This window comes from Theobroma cacao, chromosome 3 (assembly GCF_000208745.1).
Source record: "Theobroma cacao cultivar B97-61/B2 chromosome 3, Criollo_cocoa_genome_V2, whole genome shotgun sequence".
Classification (NCBI taxonomy): domain Eukaryota; kingdom Viridiplantae; phylum Streptophyta; class Magnoliopsida; order Malvales; family Malvaceae; genus Theobroma; species Theobroma cacao.
The window spans coordinates 25,943,268-25,966,533 of record NC_030852.1 but is presented as its reverse complement, the minus strand read 5'-3'; the positions used below and the strand labels follow the sequence as shown (position 1 = coordinate 25,966,533).

At 35.1% G+C, this 23,266-nt stretch overlaps 4 protein-coding genes across 4 annotated transcripts; 3 read left to right on the top strand and 1 right to left on the bottom strand.

Moving 5' to 3' along the window:
- LOC18605115 (protein NUCLEAR FUSION DEFECTIVE 4) lies at nucleotides 5,846–9,964 on the top strand. The gene is made up of 3 exons (XM_007037932.2): nucleotides 5,846–6,453; nucleotides 7,874–8,805; nucleotides 8,915–9,964. The coding sequence occupies exons 1-3, from the start codon at nucleotides 6,118–6,120 to the stop codon at nucleotides 9,411–9,413; spliced, it is 1,767 nt and encodes a 588-aa protein (XP_007037994.2). The 5' UTR covers nucleotides 5,846–6,117; the 3' UTR covers nucleotides 9,414–9,964.
- LOC18605114 lies at nucleotides 12,369–16,307 on the top strand. Its single transcript, XM_007037931.2, has 2 exons — nucleotides 12,369–12,496; nucleotides 13,502–16,307. The coding sequence occupies exon 2, from the start codon at nucleotides 13,568–13,570 to the stop codon at nucleotides 15,890–15,892; it is 2,325 nt and encodes a 774-aa protein (XP_007037993.2). The 5' UTR covers nucleotides 12,369–12,496; nucleotides 13,502–13,567; the 3' UTR covers nucleotides 15,893–16,307.
- LOC18605113 (nuclear transcription factor Y subunit C-1) lies at nucleotides 18,062–21,264 on the top strand. The gene is made up of 2 exons (XM_007037930.2): nucleotides 18,062–18,990; nucleotides 20,993–21,264. The coding sequence occupies exons 1-2, from the start codon at nucleotides 18,281–18,283 to the stop codon at nucleotides 20,994–20,996; spliced, it is 714 nt and encodes a 237-aa protein (XP_007037992.2). The 5' UTR covers nucleotides 18,062–18,280; the 3' UTR covers nucleotides 20,997–21,264.
- LOC18605112 (putative xyloglucan endotransglucosylase/hydrolase protein 1) lies at nucleotides 21,200–22,208 on the bottom strand (the record flags this gene model as incomplete). Its single annotated transcript, XM_018117092.1, has 2 exons — nucleotides 21,200–21,945; nucleotides 22,018–22,208. Coding segments are annotated over 2 exons (576 nt in total), but the record flags the coding sequence as incomplete, so codon positions are not given.

Here is a 23,266-nt window from a genome sequence, read left to right as displayed (position 1 = left end):
AGATTATTGAATTGCATATAATGGCTATGCGTGTATAATGTCAAATGGCCAAGAAAAATAATTTATGCACATGTGATGGCAACAAATGCTAATGTTTATATGGTTTCGTTTGATGAATGTATTCCGGACGAGATGGTATAGTCTAGTTAGAAGGTGTCACGGCTCTTGTGGTTTGGTTTACCATTGATAGCTTAGGTTTCAGATGTGTCTTGTTACCCAAGAGGACCCTACGTTTGTTACCATCTTGATTACAATTTATGACTATCGAAAAGTATTGGTAAGTACACCACTCACTTGTAGACTTTGATGAGTCTTGATGAACGTGGTAAGTATGTGATAATATTGGACTATGGTTAACGGAGGGTAAGCCGATTAAACGTGCACTTACGTACTCTGAGAAGTCTTGATTAAATTTTATGTTATACATATTTATATTTATATTGGCATATCTTGTATTATTGGATATGAATAATATACCTCTATTATGCTTGTTTATTTTCTGCCCATTTATTGGTTAGTAAGAAACTCACTCAATGTTTGTTGCCATGTGCAGATAAATAGTTTATGGGGATTCTTGTGTGGGAAACAAGTGGCTAACGATTTTCAAATAGAATGACACTTTTGGCATCTAGTAGGAATCTAGATCTACAAGTCCACTCCGTTGGTTTTGGTATAAATGTTGGTTGTTTTAGTGATGGTGTTTATATTGCCTCTGTGATGTATAAACTATAGTTTATCTTGTATGCACTTGGACCCACCATGATAGCTAATGTAAGGCTATTGTAAATAGCACATGGATATACTCTTGATGATTAAATGTTAACAGCATCTTGTGAATCTTATGTTGAATATATGACATGAAATGCACTGTTTAAGTTTGTAAGCTATGGAAATGTCTATTGGTCTACTTAAACTATGTGAGGCTTATTCAAGAGTTGAAGGCGTTGCTTGCGAGACTTGAGCGCTAGTCACGGCCCTCGAGTTGGGTCGTGACATTTGTTTCCTCTTCCTGACCATTTTGTATATATGCTCTCTTTTTTTTTTAGAATTTTATATTTGAAATCGATTGGTTTCTCATGCTTCTAATGTGCCTTGTCTAATGAGGACAACAATTCTAATAGGAGCATTTGCAGTTGTTATACGAGATTTAGTTATTCTTTTTAGATCGGTAAATACATCTAGCAACTGATATGTCATATTTTGCAAATGAGTTATCTTTTAAGCTTCAAGTTCATATTGATTTGTACAATGATCAAAACTAAGTAATAATAATAATGCATTTCAAGAAATTTCTTTTTCTAGTTGCTTATTTTTCCTCCCTTAATATTGGAAAATTTGTTTCATCAAAATGACAATCAACAAACTTTACCGTGAATAAATTTTCTATTCATGATTCTATGTATTTAATTATAAATGGAGATTTGCATTCAACATATATTCCTAACCTCCTTTAAGGACCCATATTTGTGCATTGTGATGGAGCAATTGGGATATATGCTGCTTATCCAACAATTCTTAAATTGGACATATTTAGTTCCTAATCATAAACAAATTGCATATGAGAGAATTTATAATAACTTGTAGGCGTAATGGATACAAGTGTTACTATATGCAAAATGGCATGTCCCCGAGTAGAAATGAGGAGTTTAGTTTTTTCATAAGCAATGGTCTTACAATTAGGTAGAAGTGTTTAATAAACGATTCTACTGGACTATTTGTATATTAACATAACTAATAGAGTGTTCAATAGTTATTTCAACTAATATGCAATATTCATTAAAGGCTTGAAATGTAAATTCACCAACATCGTTAAGACAAATAGTCTTGATTGCATAATCAAGAAAATGTGCTCACAAATGAATGATTTGGGCGTGTAATCTTACAAATGCCAAATTACAAATTAATAATAAGCACACATGTAACGATCTAATTGATACGTTGATTAAAATTATAAAATATCTAAATGGTCTACATAGTGGATGTATGAGTCCACGTATATCACTCTTAATGCGTTTCAAAAATGTAGGGGATATAGTCCCAAGTTTAGCTAGTGATGGCCATATAATTAACTTGCCTTAAGAACAAGTAACACACGAGAATTCATTATATTAAATTTTTTTTATTATTTTTCAATGGATGATCACATGAATTTTTAATAATTTTTGGTATCATTATTGATCCGAGATGACCCAACCGGTCATGCCAATAGTAAAATCATTAGTAAATTTTTGGTTTACTATAGCATGAGTTTCAATCATTCTAATATTTTTGTAATATAATCTAGATAAATATCCATATTTTTCTTCAATAAAATAAACTACATTTATAATAAGAAACTTGCAAGTTAATATAAGATGCGATTAGATACATAATTTCACGTTTAAAAAAAAATAGATATATAATTTACTATGAAAACATATAATAAAAACATATTATTTACTTATAATGAGAACATATAAAAACGTTTTCATGATAAAATTATATTAAAACATATCAACACATTATTTAAGAAATTTCATTCTTATATATTTTAATCATCAATCACATGATTAATTCCTCCTTTAAGGTGGACAAGAAAAACAACATCTAAATGTGTTATATCAACTTGGTAATAGTTAAAATCATCTTGAACAAAATTTATTTTACTTTTTTTTCTTTGAGCTTTCACTAATACTTGATAAAGTTTAACAAAATATTTAAACATATGACAAGTACGCAACTAATGACCTTTCATGTCATATCAATAACAGACATTTTCTATATTCTTTTTATTTTGTCTACTTTTGTTTTTTATTTTTATATCTTTTCACTGTTCATCCCTTACTTCTGGTAGGTAAAAGTATCCATTCACTTTTGGTGGGTGAAGGTATTCATCTACTTCTCATGAGTAAAAGTATCCATCCACTTCTGGTGGGTAAATGTTTCCATTTACTTCTAATTGGTAAAGGTAAGCAGCCACTTTTGGTGGGTAAAGTTACCCATTCACTTCAAGTGGGAAAAGATATCCATCAACTTGCATCCATCCACTTCTAGTGGCTAGTGGCTAAATGTACATAACCACTCTTGATGGATAAAGGTATCCATTCACTTTTGGTGAGTAAAAGTATCCATCAACTTCTGGTGGCTAAAAGTATACAACCACTTCTTATGGGTAAAGTATTCATCTACTTCTGGTAGGTAAAGTATTCATCTACTTCTGGTGGGTAAAGGTATCTATCCACTCCTGGCGGGTAAAGGTATCCATCCACTTCTAATAGTTAAATGTATTCTTAAAGTAATGATTAGTGTAACCACCATGATTGCAATTTTTATGGTGACATTTTTCACGTCCATGATCATAATTGTTAAATTGTGTGGCACATTGCTGGAAATGGATGAAATTCATGATTTTTCATTAATAGCTCATTATTTTGCTTAAACACAAAAAGATATGAAATTCAAAACAAAACGTATTTCAAATTACCCAAAGTATAGTATTTTTCACTTGTTATAAAAATTAGATATCATACAAAGTCAATTTTATATATTCAGTTTAAAATGTCAAATGCAAAATCTCATGGTATTAAAGATAGATTTACACATGTTAAGTAAAATCATAGTCGAAATTCAACAAAAAAATTATATTGGGAAAATCATATTCCAAAATTAGAACAAAAAATCATATATATATTCATGCTCAAATTGATTTAATAAATTAATGGACAAAATATGATAAATACTATATGATAGCAAAATTCACATTAAGGTTGATTTTCACATAATGAAAACACTAAAGAGATATCAAGTCACTTACTTGATTTGTTAAAACCTAAAATCAAAAACCAACCATTGAAATCTTTTTGAAGCTTGAAGAAATGGAATTTTGACTTTGAGATGATGATGAAAACTAAATGATACCAAAACTTAAAGAGATTAGAGAATTGTGCTCATAACGTGTTGTGAAATATAGTCTGAAAGAACATCTATGAGAGAAAAGTATTAACAAAATAAGAAGATCTTATTCAAGAATATGTATTTACAAATGAAGTAAGATGCTTATTTATAGGCTAATAACCTTTACCTAGATACAATTTATAAGATAAAATAATGCTAAGAGATTTGATTTGAATAGATTAAATTCAAATTTTAATCCAATCAAATCTACATTCAAATCGAAATATACATAATCATATATTATAGTTCAAATCAAATTACACTCCTATGTTTGGCTTACTTGGCTATTTGGCTTATCTTGGCTACTTGGCCTGATTTGAGTTCCTAAATCGTGGCATAATGGACATTCATATATATATATTATCCTGTAAAATTTGAATGTAGATTGGATTAGATTAAAATTTGAATTTAATCCATTCAAATCAAACCTCTTAGCATTATTTTATCTTGTAAATTCTATCTAAGTAAGAGTTGTTAGCCTATAAATAAGCATCTTATTTCATTTGTAAATACATATTCTTATATAAGATATTCTTATTTTGTTAATATTTTTCTCTTATAGATGTTCTTTTAGGTTATATTTCACAATACGTTATTAGCACAATTATCTAATTTCTTTAAATTTTGGTATCATTGAGTTTTTGTCATCCAAAATTCCATTTCTTCATATTTCAAAAAGATTTCAACGGTTGGTCTTTGATTTTAGGTTTTAGTAAATTAAGTAAGTAACTTGATATCTTTTCAGTGTTTTCATTATGTGAAAATCAATTTTAATGTGAATTTTGCTATCATATAGTATTTATCATATTTTGTTCATTAATTTATTAAATCAAATTGAGCATGAATATATATATATATATATGATATTTTTGTTCTAATTTTGAAATATGATATTTTCAATATTTTTTTTTGTTGAATTTCAACTATGATTTTACTCAACAAATGTAAATCTATCTTTAATAATCAAATATTAAAATTCAAATCAAATTACACTCATATATTTGATTTATTGGATTATTTAACGTACCCTAACTACCTGACCTGATTTGAATTCTTAGATCGTAATATAATATATATTCATAACATCTTTGCCTATATGTAATGTTTTCAAGAAAAAAAGGAAAAAGCCATTGTGGTCGTTTCCCTTAGCCTCCAAAATTCAACTATCACGTGCAAAATGCTACTGATAAGCCCTTCAAACAAAAAGTCTTACGTAGAATAGTAGGATTCGTGTTGTATTCATATTAATTGAGGGCAAGTAGAAAACACCGAAACAGCACGTGTTCAATTATTATATGACAGCTTACGTATGTTGATTATAGTATGGTCATTTTTAAAAGCAGCAGGCATTCACGTTGCGATGTTCATAGGATTAACGGCTCACGTTTTCACTTAGTAAAGGATCTTTCCATTGACTATCATGATTCTTTGGAGATTTTTTGCCCTTTTTGTTTGGGTTACAAGTTACAAGAAAATAAGAGGGGAAAAGACAATCAAGCCCAATATGTATTTGCTGAATCAGGGTCAAAAGCTACTGTTATCACACCTTTCATCTTATTTCCAACAATAATTCTCATCTACTTTTCAAATGCTTATCTAATTAAAATCCAAATTGGAATATCATCCCATCTGTTTATCTTCTCAATCCAGCTGCTTTGACTAATTAATTAACCTCACAAGCTAGCTTTCATTAATATATGTGTATATACATATATATATATATATATATATGTATTCAACCATTATTATCCTAATAATGGTTGTTAGGAGCCTACATGGTTAGGCCATTGATCTACAAGGTTAGCATTTTTTTTACGAAAAACGACAAAGCACCGAAAGAATAAGTGAGCGATGGAAAAGCAAACTGATAAGCTATGTGATACGAGAACGTAAGAGAGAGAGAGAGAGAGAGTGCAGTTATAATGACCGTTGGTCAGACCATGAGCTATTGTCCTGTTTCGTAATTCTAGTTTCCACAAATCGTTGAAATAGAAGAAACGTTAGTGGCAAACCATTCAATCAACAAGTTACCCCTTCCGTCTCCACACAAACTGTGTCTGAACAAAGACTCCTTTATCATCAATCAACTTGAATCAATCCCAATCAAAACTCTCTTTGGGTCAGTTTTACCTTTTTTTTTCTTTTGTGTTTTGCTGCTGACAGAGAGAGAGAGAGAGAGAGGTTATGGAACAGATACGTGAAAAACTCAAGGCCTTTGTCAACAACAGATGGCTGGTGTTTGTGTGTGCAATGTGGGTTCAGTCATGTGCTGGAGTTGGCTACTTGTTTGGAAGCATTTCGCCGGTGATCAAAAGTGCCATGGGCTACAACCAGAGGCAGATAGCTATCTTGGGTGTGGCTAAAGACTTGGGTGATAGTATTGGCTTTGTAGCTGGAAGCTTCTGTGAGATCTTGCCTATGTGGGTGATTTTGCTCATTGGGGTTGTCCAGAATTTTGTTGGCTATGGTCTGGTTTGGCTTGTTATTGCTAATATACTGCCTGATTTGCCTCTCTGGGTGGTGAGTTTTATTCAGTTTTCACTTATCTTTGGATTTTAAATGACAAAGTTTGGTTGTTTGCTCTCTGCTAGGAAACAAGTTTGACTTTTTCTCTCTTTGGTTGAGAAGCATTTTTGGATTAATTTTTGTGGGTTTTAAGAAATTTGATTTCTCTTCTGGGATAAGAAAATCTAGTGATCTTTGTCATTCATGTTGAATTATTGATGGTGATGATAATCTAGTTGCTCGCAAGAAGGTATCCTTCTGTGTTTTAGGGTGGAGTATGTGTGGTTGGTATCTGATTTGATTGTTTAATTAACTGAGAGCCTTAAGCTTGGCAATTGAGCTTATAGTTGTAAACCGTGATATGGTAAATTTTGTAACCTTTTCCCCTAAATTAATAGTTTATCTCAAGATTAATGGGTTAATCTAATTGACAGAAGGATCACTAACAAGAATTGGGTTTCAGTTGATAAAGCTCCTGAAATTTCACAAAAGTTGTTAGTCCATAATGTGAAAAAATTCTAATACCATCCATAACAGATTCAACTGTATTTTGAATTACTCCTGCAATTTAGAGTCAATTCTTCAACAAACTGATGGCAGATTGGGTGTATGATTGTCTGGATGCACTCGTGAATCATGGACTTACATTAAAATCATATCTATGTTGCTTTTAATTTTTGTTGATCATGTTCCTCAATTCTGTTCTGATTCTGATTGTTAATATTGATATTGTTTATCTGATTTTTCTTTTCATTTGTTTTCAACAAAAAGAACTTCATAATTTTTCTCTTCATCATATCTCTATTTAACAGAAAGGCTTTGGGCTTATCCTGCATTAGTTTTAAAATTTAAGGGTACAGCCACAGCAACTTAATCAATCTCATACTCATTTTTTGCTGCAGTGTCTCATTACTAATGATGGTCAAAAACATATTGAGTGAAAGACTCTTGAAAATGAATAAACTTGATTAATTGATTTCCTTTTTTTTTTCTCCACACTAACTTGAGACATGTCTTAGGCCTCTAAGTTATGAACTATTTATCCTGTCTTAGCTGTTGCCTATTGAGATGTCCGTGCAAGCCTGTCAAGTTGAGGCTAAATCTTTCGAGTATATAGACTTGTGTTAGTAGAGAAAGTTGGTTATATAAAATGAAGGGACTGAATTAATGACAAGTTTATCCAAGAGTTGTTCTTTTTTCTGGTGGAGAAAAGCAGTTAAGAATATGCTTCTTTTCTATACTATGTGTTCCAGGACAGTATAGTCAAGCACCATACCCTGAGATTATAATTGTTAAAATGAATCTCGTTTTATTTGTTGAGACCTAAATATCTAACTGAGGAAATACATCCTTTTTTCATACTTTAGTTAAAAATCTGTGGACCATCTTTTGCTGTTTCCAAGTTGAAAAATGTTAATCAAGTTTTGCTTTGCAGCTGTGTGTCGCTATATTTGTGGGAACAAATGGTGAGACATACTACAACACAGCAGCTCTAGTTTCATGCGTGCAGAACTTTCCCAAAAGTCGGGGTCCTGTTGTGGGGATACTTAAAGGATTTGCTGGCTTAAGTGGTGCAATTTTGACCCAAGTTTATACCATGATTAATTTTCCTAATGAAGCGGCACTCATCTTCATGGTTGCGGTTGGGCCATCAATAGTTGTTATTGCTTTGATGTTCATTGTTAGACCTGTAGGGGGACACAAACAAGTCAGGCCTTCTGATGGTTCAAGCTTCCTCTTTACATATAGTGTTTGCCTTATTCTGGCAGCTTATTTGTTGGGAGTATTGGTGCTCGAGGATATAGTTGGCATAAATCAAACTCTGGTCACATTGCTTGGAGTGCTTTTAATCATTCTTATATTGCTTCCAGTTATAATTCCTATTTTATTGGTTTTTGCATCGGAACCAAGCCCTCCAGTAGAGGAGAATCTTCTTCCCAAGCCAGAGAAACAAGAATCAGGTAGGTTTGAGCAGAATGAAAATGAGGTCATTCTGAGTGAGGTTGAAGATGAGAAGCCTCCAGAAGTGGACTCTCTTCCATTGTTAGAAAGACAAAAACGAATTGCACACTTGCAAGCAAAACTGTTCCAAGCAGCTGCAGAAGGAGCAGTGCGGGTCAAGAGAAAAAGAGGGCCACGTAGAGGAGAGGATTTCACCTTATTACAAGCACTGATAAAAGCAGATTTTTGGCTAATGTTCTTTTCCCTTGTACTGGCTGCTGGATCTGGTTTGACAGTTATCGATAACCTGGGTCAAATTTGCCAGTCTTTGGGGTACAGCGATACGAGCATATTTGTATCCATGGTCAGTATTTTTAACTTTCTTGGTCGTGTTGGTGGTGGATACTTTTCTGAGACTATTATCAGGTGAAAACAAATTACATTTCATCCAAATGTGCCACTTCAGTAATTCTCCTTCAGCAGATACTGGCAAATGATATGCTAATCCTTGTTTTTATGTTTTATATTTTACCAGGAAATATGCTTTCCCCAGACCAGTTGCCATGGCTGTGGTTCAGGTTATAATGGCATTTGGACTTCTCTACTATGCTCTAGGCGGGCCTGGGCAAATATATGTCACAACTGTGTTAACAGGACTAGGATATGGTGCCCACTGGGCTGTTGTGCCAGCCTCAGCTTCCGAGCTATTTGGATTGAAGTCTTTTGGTGCCTTGTATAATTTTCTCGCACTGGCAAGTCCTGCTGGTTCTCTAATATTTTCTGGTGCCATTGCTAGTGGTATATATGACTATTATGCAGAGAAACAAGCTAGCCTTCGACAGCCAGTTTCAGGATCTCTGCTCACTATTCCTCTTCGGGATGATGATTCACTAACTTGTGAGGGTTCCATATGCTACTCTCTCACTTGTGCATTAATGTCAGGAGTTTGTATGGTTGCAATGGTGTTAAGCTTGATCGTTGTTTATCGGACTAGAAGTGTGTATGCTCAACTCTATGGGAAGTCTTGCAATTGAGTTGCAAGGAGGAGCCACTATAGCTTGTTTTTCTTTACTGTCAACCTGAAGAATTTGTCCTTATCTATGTGATCGGATATGTTGCAGAGGGAAGAAAAGTGGGCAAACATTTCCTTTTCAAGCAACTGCAAACAAGCAACCGGAGATGTTTATAAGGTTTTCAAAATGAGCTCTGCAAGTTGTTTTAATGTTGGATGTATATGGTTCAGAAGGCATAGTTGATTCTTAAACAAGAATTAGAGGATTTTGGTCAAGAGGTGCAGGTTATTTCTTTCACCCGTAGACCATAACCAGGATCTGCTCAGCCAACTTATGTTTGTAATGTAGCCACCATGCCTTATAGATGGTAGAGTTAGAATATTTTTCTTAAGTCTTCATTTCTTATTATCCTCTGTTTTACAGAGGACAGTTAGAAAGGCAAGTTAAATGTGACTGGGCCTGCAGTTTGCTCATAGTGACTCCTCATTTTACAATGTTGTCATAATTTAAATTGAATCTTGTTTTTCTTAATGGCAGTATAATTAGAAAGAGGGAGAAAATGTTATAAATGATGTACATACAATTAAATATACTTTGTAAAGATTCTGTGTCTATCAACTAACAAGCGTCAATGGCAATTAGAAGAGAAGTTGAATGCAAAATACATTGTCAAGGTAGTTTAAGGTGTTAATTAATAGTATTTGATCACATTGCTATAATAGTAAACTAAAAATTTTAATCCATTTCTAATTTTTACTATTATTAAAACTATAATCTTTGTGCCTGCATCTGCTGCTCAAGCTAAAGGTAAACCATCCAAGCCAACACACGTTAGAAAATCAAGAGAGAGCATGAACTGTGAAGAGAGGGAAGCCTTGAGATGAAAATTCATGGTTCTAAGAGAACAGTGCTGCTTCTTGTTCTGCAGTAAAAGGCATGGGACTAAGAGACAGAGGCATAGATGAAAAAATGTGGCTGGCATTGCACTCTAGATGTAATCTGTGGTTTGTTACATCTAGGTGACGGTTCAACAAGAAAGATATTGTCTACTTCATCAAATTTTGGGTTCATACTTTTGCTTTTTCATCATTTTGCTCTCATCCCAAAATATGTTGTGAAATCAACGTCTCCAAAAACAGTTTGCTTAATGAAGAACAGGATGCTTGTATGAGATATATCTGCAAAGAGATATATGCTGAACTGAAAGCAATGGTTTTCTCTGATATTTTCTGCAGATATTTTCCGTTAGAATTCATTGAAGATATACCAGTTTGCACTAGGAAACAAAAAAGGCCAAATTTACATTAATTAGAATCTCATCTGGCATCTGTTCATGGTGTTTAGCCAGGCCATGCCAGTATATTGTTCATTCAAATTTCACCCAAAAGATTACATGTCGAGGTTTCACATAAATTACATCGTACAAGGAAGTTAATGTAAACGGCGAATGCAAGGCAGCTCTCTCTGTATGAGTAGGGCAAATATCCTTGGTGCAATCTTTTGCATGAACATTAATGGCGACCATAGCCAAACTAAGTAACCCAATTACATATTTGGCAAACAACTCAGATATGAATAAACTCCCAATCATATTATGTCAGAATAGGATTTACAGTTCCAACAAAATCCTAAGAATTCCAATAATAAATGGTAAGATCATTAACTTTTATATATGGACGCTAGCTCTTTCCAATAAAGTCATGATGAAGCTCATTTATGCAACGGTAACTGCTCTGCGTTATAGTCTCTGGAGAAAATTCATGTCCCTTACAACCAGAACACAACACCGCACACTTTTTGTTACTAGACTAAAAGGTGTGAAGAAAATTTGAACCTCTGCCCTGTTTTCTTCCATGAAAAGGCACTTTCTTAGTTGTGGGATGTAAAATTCTGCTCATTGTAAACAGTGATCTTCTTCTGTTGTTTCCAGTTTGTTTTGCACTGGTAATGAACTCAGAAGAAATCCCATGTCAGTGAAAGAAAGAGCAAAACCTATTGTATTCAGTATCTGATCTTACAGCTAGGCATACAGCTTAAGCAGGACATCTTAGTTGTATTTTTCATCCAAATAGCAGTAACAGCAAAGAATTCCATATCTGGTGTATTGAGTCAAATTGCAGGATTAAATGGAAAGTAAAAGGAAAATGTAACCGTCTAAGGAGCATGTATGCAATGTAAGGCAACCTTCCATCTGTGGATAGGATGCATTTTGGTGACATGGTGATGAGTCATCCTGTTCCGCACCTCCATTCTTGGCAACCATAGCCATAATTTGGTAACTGCAAACATTTTTTTGGTAACCCACTCAAATGTGATTCCACTACCAATCATTAAGCAGCAGTTGGATTCTTCCTTTAAACCAAAAATCCTAAGAATTCAGTCATACAAGGGAAGATTATAAATGGTAAAGAAAATGCTTGCTAGCTCTGACCATTGAATTCATGAACAAAGCTCAATTATGACACAGCAAACACTGCTTTTATTTGGCTTGTACAATAATATGAAGGAAGGCGCATTCCTTGAATTGACTAGATACATGATAAGTATTGGGATGTTAATATGGAAATTGTCAATTAATTTGCTCAAAATTAACAAAAAGGTAAATTGAGGCTATTGCTTAGTATGGCAACTTGGCAATGTCTAACAGACTTGACCCTGGTAAGGAAAAATTCCATTGCTACATTGAATTGAGAATGATCAGCCACCTATTCATTTCAAAAGTTCTATATACAAAAAAGGCAAAAAAAAAAACACCAATCATAGAGAAAAACAATTCCATTAAATGTAGATAAGTTCTAATTAAATTTGCCTTCTGTTTCTAGCCAAATGGCAATGTATCCATTAGCCAGAGTTAAAAGTTAACCATGGTTAGGGTTTTACCATATACAAAACGGTCAGGTTTATGCCTATATAAATGAATAGAAAATGTTTTTTTTTTCATATACCCAGTAATTATATAGTGTATTATGCCTATTGTCTTATATGCATTCTCGAAATTCAGGTTTTTACACTTTTTATCTTTCAGGTAAAAAAAGTCTGCAAAAATAAAAATTTGGGTGGGAATTCTTCAATGCCGCCTCTGAGATTGAATTCTCTGTAAATAGGTGATTTTCCTTCCCCTTTTTTATATTCTCTGCAAGCTAAAGTATACTCCTTTTATTTTGCTTTGCATGCAATTCTTTTAGAACAAAAAAAAAAATCATTCTTATAGCCATTGATTGTGAACTTGTGATACAGGTTTTTTGGGGTTTTAATCGGAATAATAATTACTGAAATGAGGCGAATTTGAATGTGGAATGTGTAGCTATTGATTAAAGCTTTTGGCAATCTCAAATACTCTGTTGAATTGTCGGTTTTTTGTTTTAGCCAATATTCAAGTCGATTGGTGTACTGGATTTTTTTTCATTGCTTTTTGTTGTTGTTTGCTATTTAAATTGTATTCATTCATTCAATTTGAATTTGGTTCTAAAAAGGGTGTTTAGTTTCGATGTTTGAAGTGAAAGTTGACAACTGAGAATTCAGTTTCCAGGAGGCAAAACTGAATTATGATCTGTTTTAGTTATTGAGGAGAAGTTTGTATTGTTAAAATGAAGAAAAAGACTTTGCAGATGGCCATTTGTTTTTGTAACTTGATACATTCCATGTCTGCATTGTGATCATATTTTTAGCAAGGTGTTTTTTTTAAATCCATTATGATTAGTTTGAAAGTTCGGTATTCAAGTTCGTTGAAGTTTAAAAGGATTAACTTCCCGCGCATTTTTTTGTTATTTCAATTAATAAATTCTCAGATAACGAAATTTTGTGCGACATGTTGTTTCCAAATTTGTTGCTTATTTGAAAGTTCGGTAATATAGTTTGTGTAGTTTTAAATGAATGACCTTCCCGCGCATTATTCGTTATTTCCGTTGATAGATTCTTGGAGAAAGACATTTTTGGCAATTTTTTTTTTGGTGAAAGGATATTATGCAATGTTGAGTACAACCACTTGGTGTCTTGCACAATTAATTGCAGTCTTGTAATGCTTGCAAAAAAATTTTGAACCTTGGATTTAGATTTTATATTTTTAAAGTGAGAATCTTTTCTGATATTGTGTTGGCTGACAAATGCAGATAATGAACTGAAGAAGGAAATAGCTAGCAGTTAGAGGCAGGCAGAGAGTCACTAGCATAACTATAATGGATTCTAACAAAGACGAGGCCATCAGAGCTAAAGAGCTCGCTGAGGAAAAACTTAGGGAGATGGATGCTGCTGGGGCCAAAAGATTTGCTTTGAAGGCTCAAAACATGTATCCCGAGCTTGATGGTCTTCCTCAGTTGCTTGCAACTATTGATGTGTACATATCTGCAGATATGAAGATCAGTGGAGAAGTGGACTGCTACCGTGTGCTTGGTGTTCAACCATCTGCCGATGAGGACACAATTCGGAAACATTTCAGGAAGCTGGCTCTTATTCTTCATCCTGACAAAAATAAATCTGTAGGTGCAGATGGGGCTTTCCATATTCTGTCTGAAGCTTGGAATTTGTTATCTGATAAAGCGAAGAGAATTGCTTATGACCAGAAGCGTAACTTATGGTGCAGTCATACAAGTGTTTTATGTGGGAAGTCATCTTCATTGGCACCAACCAGTCATGAGGGTTTCCATAATTTCAACAACACTAGTGATCAGAACAATGCTACTTATTCCAGACCTGCTCCTCCTCACTCAGCAAGAAATGATACCTTTTGGACAACCTGCAATACCTGTAGGATGAATTTTGAGTACCATAGAGTTTATGTCAACTTGAATCTTACTTGTCCCAACTGTAGCACTCCCTTTAGAGCTGTTATGAAGCCAGCTGCACCTGTAAATGGTAGTTGGCCGTATACTCCATCAACGGACTGTGTTCAGCGACAGACATATCCTCAGGTTCATAATACAGGTCCGGGGATATTTTCTGGCTTGCATTCATTTACAAATATTTCTCTGAATAGATCAGGAAGTAACATAAACATGGCTCCACCGGCTTATTTCACTGCTCAAGTTGCTAATTTTACTCTTTCAGCCAGTGAAACATTAAAGAGTGGGCACAAAGGGTCACAGTCACAGACAGTCACCATGGGAGAGGGAAGCCTGCCAATGAAGTTTCATCCTTCTCAGAAGCTAGATGAAGGTTTAGGTACTGGGTCCTTAGATTATATTTCCAGTTTTGCAGCAAAAAGCCACAGAAGTAAGAACAGGAGGCCCTTCGATCAAAGTGAAATGGGGAATCAACCCATGGGAAAGGAGCTCTCGAAGCAGGATATTCACAATATGCTGACGAAGATCGCTAAGAAAGAAATCTGCAAGAAGCTAAATTCATGGCACCCAGCTTCTCTATCAAATGCTTCAAATAAACCAAAGGCTTTTCATAAGGGGATGGATGAGAAGGATGAAGGAAATGGGAAAGATGCTCTAAATATGAAATCGGATGCACAAAAATCCATGGAGTTTGTGGATATCAAGTCTAGCATTCAGCCCAAAAAGTCTTACCCTGTCGATGCTGATGTTGAGCCTGCTACAAAGGAACCTGATCCAATGTCAATGAATGTTCCAGATCCAGATTTTCATGATTTTGACAAGGATCGTGCAGAAAGATCATTCGGTCAGAAGCAGGTTTGGGCTGCTTATGATGATGATGATGGGATGCCTCGTCTTTATGCAATGATTCATGATGTGATATCATTAAAACCATTCAAAATGCGGATGAGTTGGCTTAATTCTAAAAGGAATGTGGAACTGGCTCCACTAAATTGGATTGGTTCTGGCTTTTACAAAACTAGTGGAGATTTCCGGATTGGCAAACATAAAGTTAATAGGACTCTTAATTCTTTCTCACACAAGGTGAAGTGGTCAAAAGGCAGAAAAGGAGCAATTCAAATATATCCTAGAAAGGGAGATGTTTGGGCTCTATACAGGAACTGGTCCTCTGATTGGAATGAGCTGACACCTAATGAAGTGATACACAAATATGACATGGTTGAGGTGCTTGAAGATTACAATGAGCAAAATGGTGTTGCTGTTGCCCCACTTGTTAAGGTGCCTGGCTTCAAGACAGTGTTTCAGAAGCATTCCATGCCAAGTAAAACCTGGATGATTCCAAGAGAAGAGTTGTTTCGGTTCTCTCATCAGGTCCCTTCTTATTTGCTCACAGGTCAGGAAGGTCATAATGCTCCGAATGGTTGCTTGGAGCTTGATCCAGCAGCTACTCCTTTGGAACTTCTTCAGGTATTAAGTGAAGCTCAGGTGATAGAAATGGAGGAGCTTACTGAAAGAGGTCGGGAAGAAACTGTTTTGGGGGATTTGAAAAGATCTAAAGAAAAAGAGCTGGTGGAGAATGACCAAGAAATGAAACCAAATATTGGTGTAGAAGGTGTTGGACAAGCCGTCATGGAAGAAGAGGAAAATAAGAAACCTGGGATGCTTGTTTATGGTAGAAGACAGCAAAGAAAACTGGAATGCCAGAGGAATCTGGGTGATTAGGGATTTGTTAAGGTGAAAATCCAGGAATTTAGAATGTTCATAGTTTTTTCTCTGAGTCTCCTCAGCAGTCAAATGCAGCTCTGCAGAATTCAGCAAGCTGCATACAGGGGGGACAACAAAATCACATCAAAGTTATAGGGTCTTCTTCAAAACTGAGTTTAGGTATATCTGTTAACCTGAAGAACGTTTTGAAGATCAACATAGGTTTTGTTCTTTCTTTTTTCTTTTTTTTTTCTTTATGGGTCAATACACATTCCAAAAGGAACTCATTGTTTGCACCTGGTCAAAAAAACAAACAAACAAACCCTCCAGGAGCTGCCCTTCTCTTTTTTTTTTCATGGAAAACTACAGTTGTGGTTCATGTAGGCTTTTATTTCTCCTTAATATAGCAATTTGGAAAATGTTTCAGCTTGTACATGGTGATTCTCTTCAACTTTTCCTGAATCCTCCTCCTTGATTGTCTTGCTGTTTCTGTTACCATGCCTGCCTGTCGGTTGCCTTAAAAGCACCCTTAACATAGCTGGTTATATTCTAATGTTTTGCTAACATTTATTAAGACTTTAAAATCCAATCGTAACTGATGATGTGGCATATGAATTATTATTCTTTTGACATGCTAACCACATGAATACTTAAAATATTATCTTATTCTTACATGCTATTTCCTCAAAATGCTCACAAGGTTTAAATGAGTGTCCAAGTCTAATAAATAAATAAATAAAAAATACACTATAAGTTGACAAAAAAAGTAATATAATTTTATAAATAACATAATAGTCGAATTCCAGATGTAGACATTGGCTTCAATAATTTATACATATCCAATGGAAGGCATTTTCAATATTTAAATATTAAACTATAATTGATCAATTTCATAGTAATTAACAATATATATTAGAAACTGGTAAGGATGTTCGACCCCATTCTTTGTGGTTGTGCATGGGGACCCATAACAAGCACATGAAAGGGACACCACCATTTTTATATATATTTTAAACTATGTTTTGGTCAAGTATGCTATGCTTGGATGAGAGGAACACTTGACCTGAAATTGGAAATATATATATATATATATATGTATATGTAGGCCCTTCAATCTCTTTTCCTATAATGCAAATGCCCTTCCAGGTTTTGCCAAAGCTAAGCTAAAAGATTCACTAATTATAATACAATATGAACGGTAATAAAGATCCTTTTTCCTCCCCACCTCCAAAGAAACAAAACCCACTCTTTTGCCAGGCGCCACAGATATCATATTCCTTCATTTGACTAAAGAGGACTAAATAATAGGCGACTCAGAAGTCATACCTCTACTTTCAACTCTTCAACCATAAATGTAAACATCATAAGGGTTTATTTTAATCTACGTTCATTGCCCTTATCATTTGCTCATCTTCCACAAAGAGTCCAAAGTAAAAGCGTAACAACTAAGTCGCCGACTTGTATGATTATGGACCGACTCTTTTTTTTGTCTCAATTCATTCATTTAAGTTAAATAATAATAAGTTGATTCTTTCGCTTTTCTTTTGCTTAGATTTTCTTATCCTTGGTTAAAATAAAATAAAATCATATATTTTTTCATACAACTATTACAAAATTAATAGAAAAATATATTTAATTGCTATCAATTACGAGATACTCAAATAATCAAGATTGGTTGCCCACCAGACTGACGGTCTCTTCCGTATAAATTAATAGCTACAACATTAGCCTACCCGTTTTCATTACAATGACATATGAGGCAAGTTTAAAATGGGACTAAAGTCTCCATCTCCGTACAACTTGTTTTGTCCGAAATCCAAAAATAAAATCTATCTGTCTAAAATATATTATTTTACATTTTGATCCATAAATTTATACACTTAATTGATCCATCTAAATAAAAGGGATCAATTAATATTAAATTAACATATTTAGTTAAATAAAAACGTAACAAACATATAAACTTTAGTTGTAAAATTTAGAGACTCTAACTTTGATTTATATATCATTTAATAATCCACAACCCAATTATTAAAGGCCATTTCTTTTTTTTTTTAATGTAGACTAATAAATAAGATAAAAGACGTTGTTCCTTTTTTCTTTTTTTTTGAAACGAAAAAAAAAACAAAGAAAAGAAAAAGCAAAGAAGAAATAACATAAAAAGAATCAGCTGCAGTGGCTGTACCTTATCCCATACATCTCTGACCCTTGACAAAATCCAGCACCACCATCCTCATCTCCCACCCTATCCCTCCGATCAACCCATTCCATCCCATCTCCCCACCCAGCGCAAAAAAAAGTGAAAAGAAAAAAAAAAAAAAGGGGGAAAAAAAAAAAAGAAAAGGAAATTCAAAACTTGTGATTTTCCCCCATTTGCCCCAAAATCTCTCCCTTGCTCTTCAGCCAATGGACAGCAACCAGCAAGCTCAGTCCTCTTACCCACCTCAGCCTCCCACTGCAGCTATCACCCCTACTCCTTCCACCACCACCTCCGCCACCCCTCCCCCTCCTTTCCACCACCTCCTCCAACAGCAGCAGCAGCAACTGCAAATGTTCTGGTCTTACCAACGCCAAGAAATCGAGCAAGTCAACGACTTCAAGAACCACCAACTCCCTCTTGCCCGCATCAAGAAGATCATGAAAGCCGATGAGGACGTCCGCATGATCTCCGCCGAGGCTCCCATTCTCTTCGCCAAGGCCTGCGAGCTTTTCATTCTCGAACTTACCATCCGCTCTTGGCTTCACGCCGAGGAGAACAAGCGGCGGACGCTTCAGAAAAACGACATCGCAGCGGCGATTACGAGGACCGACATTTTCGATTTTTTGGTGGATATTGTGCCCAGGGACGAGATCAAGGACGAAGCTGGATTGGGTGGGATGGTGGGGGCCACGGCAAGTGGGGTGCCGTACTATTATCCTCCGATAGGTCAGCCTGCGGGGGGTCCTGCTGGACCTGGTGGGATGATAATTGGGAGGCCTGCCGTCGATCCCACCGGTGGTGTTTATGTTCAGCCTCCTTCACAAGCTTGGCAGAGTGTTTGGCAGACTGCAGGGGCTGAGGATGGCTCGTATGGCAGTGGAGGTAGCAGTGGTCAGGGGAATCTTGACGGCCAAGGGTATGTGGAAGGCTTTTTTTTTTTTCTTTGGTGATTTTGAGATTTTTCACGTTCTGGGGTTTTTCTTTTTGTTAAAGTTTTGTTTTTTTTTTTTGTTCTTTTATTTATTGATTCCATCCAAAATTTCTGTTTTGCGTAAACTCTTATCTTATTGTAGAATAAGAAACATTTGCTAGAGTGATGTTTAACTTGTTTTGTTTGAGATTCTAGCCTATTGGATAGGGGCTGTAGTTCTATAAAACTATTTCCTATGCTTTGAACTTTGGTTGCTGCCTTTTAGTTTAATTGAGCATAATCATTGCAGTTCTAGTGGTGGAAAATTAGATGGTTGGCGTGTATTGTTGATATGTCTTGCTTAGGCATTGTGTTTCCCTTGCCAAGGGCTGGTTAATGACATCAGTGGATTTTGTTTATTGGTTAGGGTATGAAGATCCCATTTGGTGGATTGAAGTTGCTAGATCTACAGTTTAAATTACAATTTTTTGTCAATTTATTTCTTTGATTTTGAGACAAATTTGGCTTTAAGATAAGTGATTGTTTATATTATGGCTAAGCAGTGATGGACTGATGGTAGTGATGATATTGCTGATATTTCATTGTAGAACACTACATGGATGCTACGAGTAACTTGAGCAGGCATCCTTTGGATGCTTTATTTAGTTATATAAGATGAAACATAATTAGTTTTGATTCAATCACTTATGGAGATGGTTTCTATCTAGGAAAGCTTGAGAAAAGAACAAGAAGAGCTTGCTTAGAATGAGAAATTATGTTAGTTAAATCATTAATTAGGTGGTTGTCACTCAGGAAAGCTTGAGAACAAAGTAAGGAGAGTTTACTTGGAAGAAGATGGTTGAGACATTTTCTAGGAAATGTTGAATATTGTCCGATGACAGCGAACAACCTTCAATTTTCCATTTCGATTTATATTCAGTGTAATTTAGTTCCACTTCACTCATTTAGTTCCTAGCAAAAATTGGTAGGCAATAACTTCTTGAGATTGTTGGTAAACTTAAAGGGGGTATGGACAAGAAGAGTAAAGAGGGGGGAGGGGTGGGGGTGGGGGTGGCGTGCATGTCTTAGCCATTCTTCATTGCTGTTTTTTTTTGGGGGGGGCATGGTTTCTTTTTTAGTTTTTTATTAGCAATTCAGCAACATGGTTGCTGACTTGATTCCTTAAACTAACATTAGACTTTTTTCCTTAACCATTTCGCAACTATGATACATATAGGTAATCTCAATGGCATGATTGGTTTTAGCACGTTGCGTTCTTAGCACTTTCATTTTGTATTATACTGTCTGACTTTTCTTTTAATTTTTGCATTGTTGTTAAATTATCATTTTGCATTTTAAAAATGCTTGTATTCTTGACTGTGGTTTGATTATATATAAGAGGTTGTGGATCATGACTGCCTTTTGATTATATATAAGAGGTTGGTTTGGGTGTAAAGCACCATCAAAACATGATTTGACTTAAAACCTTGAACAAAAAAGGGGGAGAATCTCAACTGTTCTTTTTCATCTGTAGAACTTATTTTACCTAGGACAAATTCTAAAACCTGCCAACCAGCATTCGCCTTTTCCTGGCTGTGGTTTTATTTTCATTTCCATATAGAAGGTTGCAAACACCTTGCCCTGCTCCCATATTGGGGGTGTGTCTTTTGAGATAAAAGCTAGGACAGGAGAAGTTGAATAGTTATGATACAATTTGAAATGTCAACATATAAATAGTTAAATGGTGATTCTACTAGTCTTTAAGCCATTTGGATGGATGTTCTCTTTTCATGTATCGAATAATGCCTTTTTTAAAGTATGTTGCTCTGCTGTTGTAAGTTATGGTCTTGATGTTATATTTTGTTTGGACCGTTAATTGTCGTGTTGTCTATTGAAGGAAAGAGGATTGCTTTATTGAATCATTCTTCCTCTTTTGCATTATGACCTGTTAATTTATCATGGTTTCACACTGGCCATTGTCTAAAGTTATTTTTGTTGTTTCCTGCAGCTAAGCATTTCATTGGTCCAATATGGTGCTCAATGGTGTGGCAAACGTGTGCAGCTCGGCTGATGCTACTAGGAATTTTGCTTGCGTATGATTTATGAATGCACTTGTCTGCTATTGTTTATGGAAAGCTTCCTTTAATGTAATGACTTGTTTAGAAACTTCTCAAGACCTTAACTCATTTAGTGCAGCAAAACAATTGCTTGTTGCTATGACTTGCCTAATCATATCTAATGTGCAGTTCTGGGTTAATTATCCCCTTGTTGTGTTCTAAAGGATTCTGTTTATCTTATATCTTCATGTGAATGGACATCTTAAATTTTCTCATCCTTCTTTTTGGAGAATGATTAATGGGAACAACTTTCTTTTTCTTTGTGCTCTTTGTAAGCTTGAGTAGAACCCTCCCAGGGGTATCCCTTTGGTCTTTAGGTGTTCACTATGATCAACAAAACAGGGGATGAGGATTTAAGAATCATTAGCCCATAAATGTTGCAATAGTTGTAAGAAAATTATCATAAAAAAGCTACTAATATTTATCTGTATGTAAGATCATTTGACCAGGATCTGAATTCTACTGGTTACTTTTGCATTCTGGGGGCGGCTTTGAGTATCGCGTCTTATCAGAGCAGTAGTCATAGTACATGTATTTCGTTCTGACATGATCATATGCTTTTTGATCTCTGGGTTTTAGCTTCCAAAACTCCTCCCTGTTCCACCAAAAGTGTGAAGAATAACATTTCTCAACGGCATAGTCATGTAAAACGCAACCATCTGCATTGAATTCTTGGAGGTAGGCTTTGAAAGGTGCTTGATTCCAGTCAGTTCTCTTTCCACCGGATGCCCACCCTTCAGCATTCCATACACTTCCCTCTATTTGCATTGGCTGGTTTGGATAATTTACTCCCACTTTCCTGTTGTTCTTGAAAACCCTGATTGGCACATTGTCAACATAAAACCTGAAAGTTGAACATTATTTGTTATGCCGTTTGATGTTTGTTATGGAGTGAAAAGAAGATATTTAATCGTACACTATTTGATACTGGTTCCAAAGAATCTTGTAAGAATGGAAATCTTTAGTGGGATCAAACCAAAGATGAATTCTTTGCTCGCGACCTCCTTGACCGTTTGCAAACACGTTTGTCTGTAATGTATATGGTGCAGTATCGTTTCCCAAGAGCTCAAAGTCCAGTTCATCGTGATCACTTGAACGTGAATGAAGTTAGCTGAAACCACACCAGCATGTTACCATCACGATCAAGAATATCATAATGATTCAATGGAAAGAAATACATATATAGTTACATAGAATGCTGTAAGAACCCCTGTTGAATTCTTGTCTGGTATTTTCATTCTGATGTGAAAGAACCCTGATCCGTATCTCCACTTGGTCTCAAAGCCAGACCCTAAAGCACAGAAAACACCATTAAATTAACAGAAAACACTCTATCAGTGATGAAGGCAACAGAACAAGTTAAGAACATGAACCAGAAGTTTGGTCCAATGTAAGCTGGATTTCTGTTTCATTGTTAATAATTAAGGCATGATCAAATCCCCAGGTGACATAGTAGTTGGAGTAAAAGCTAGCACTGTTACGAGCTTTGCTTGTTTTTGCTGATGCAAGAAATAGAAAAACGAAGAGACCCAGAATCCAGGATTCCATCGAGAATTGTGAAAGTCTGAATTACAAAAGTGTCCTATATTTATTCAGCCATGTTTGCAATTTTAGTTTAATACGTTTGAACACATGCCAGAAATATGGGCACGCCTAATATAACTGAATGGACAATGCAATTAATAACAAGCACATGAAAGTTTTGCATTTACTTTTGTCTTAAACCTAGGATAAACAAAATGTTTTGTCCTTTAATCCCATAGAGATTTTAATTAGCATGCCTCACAAATCTCTTTTAATGAAAATTTTCATGTTTACATGATATTTTTTATATTTTTAATAACATATAAAATCAATATACTAACAATATATCAAATATAAATCTTTATAAAAGACAAGTTATGCATGACCTCATGAGCAAATTATATAACCTAAACAACATTACCAACAATGAGAGAAATAAGAAAAAGCAAAATAGGGATCCATATGTAAAGGGGTACAGAAAATATTGTCCTTTTACCCATAGTCTAAAATATGCAAAAGTTTAAGTTAATGCATTTATTGGGTATCAAAGCCAGGCCTAATGCTGGTCCAGAAATAAGAAAAGGTGTGTAAGCCTCTAAAATTGTGGGCGGCCCAGAGGCCCATGGGCAACTATCCTGTGG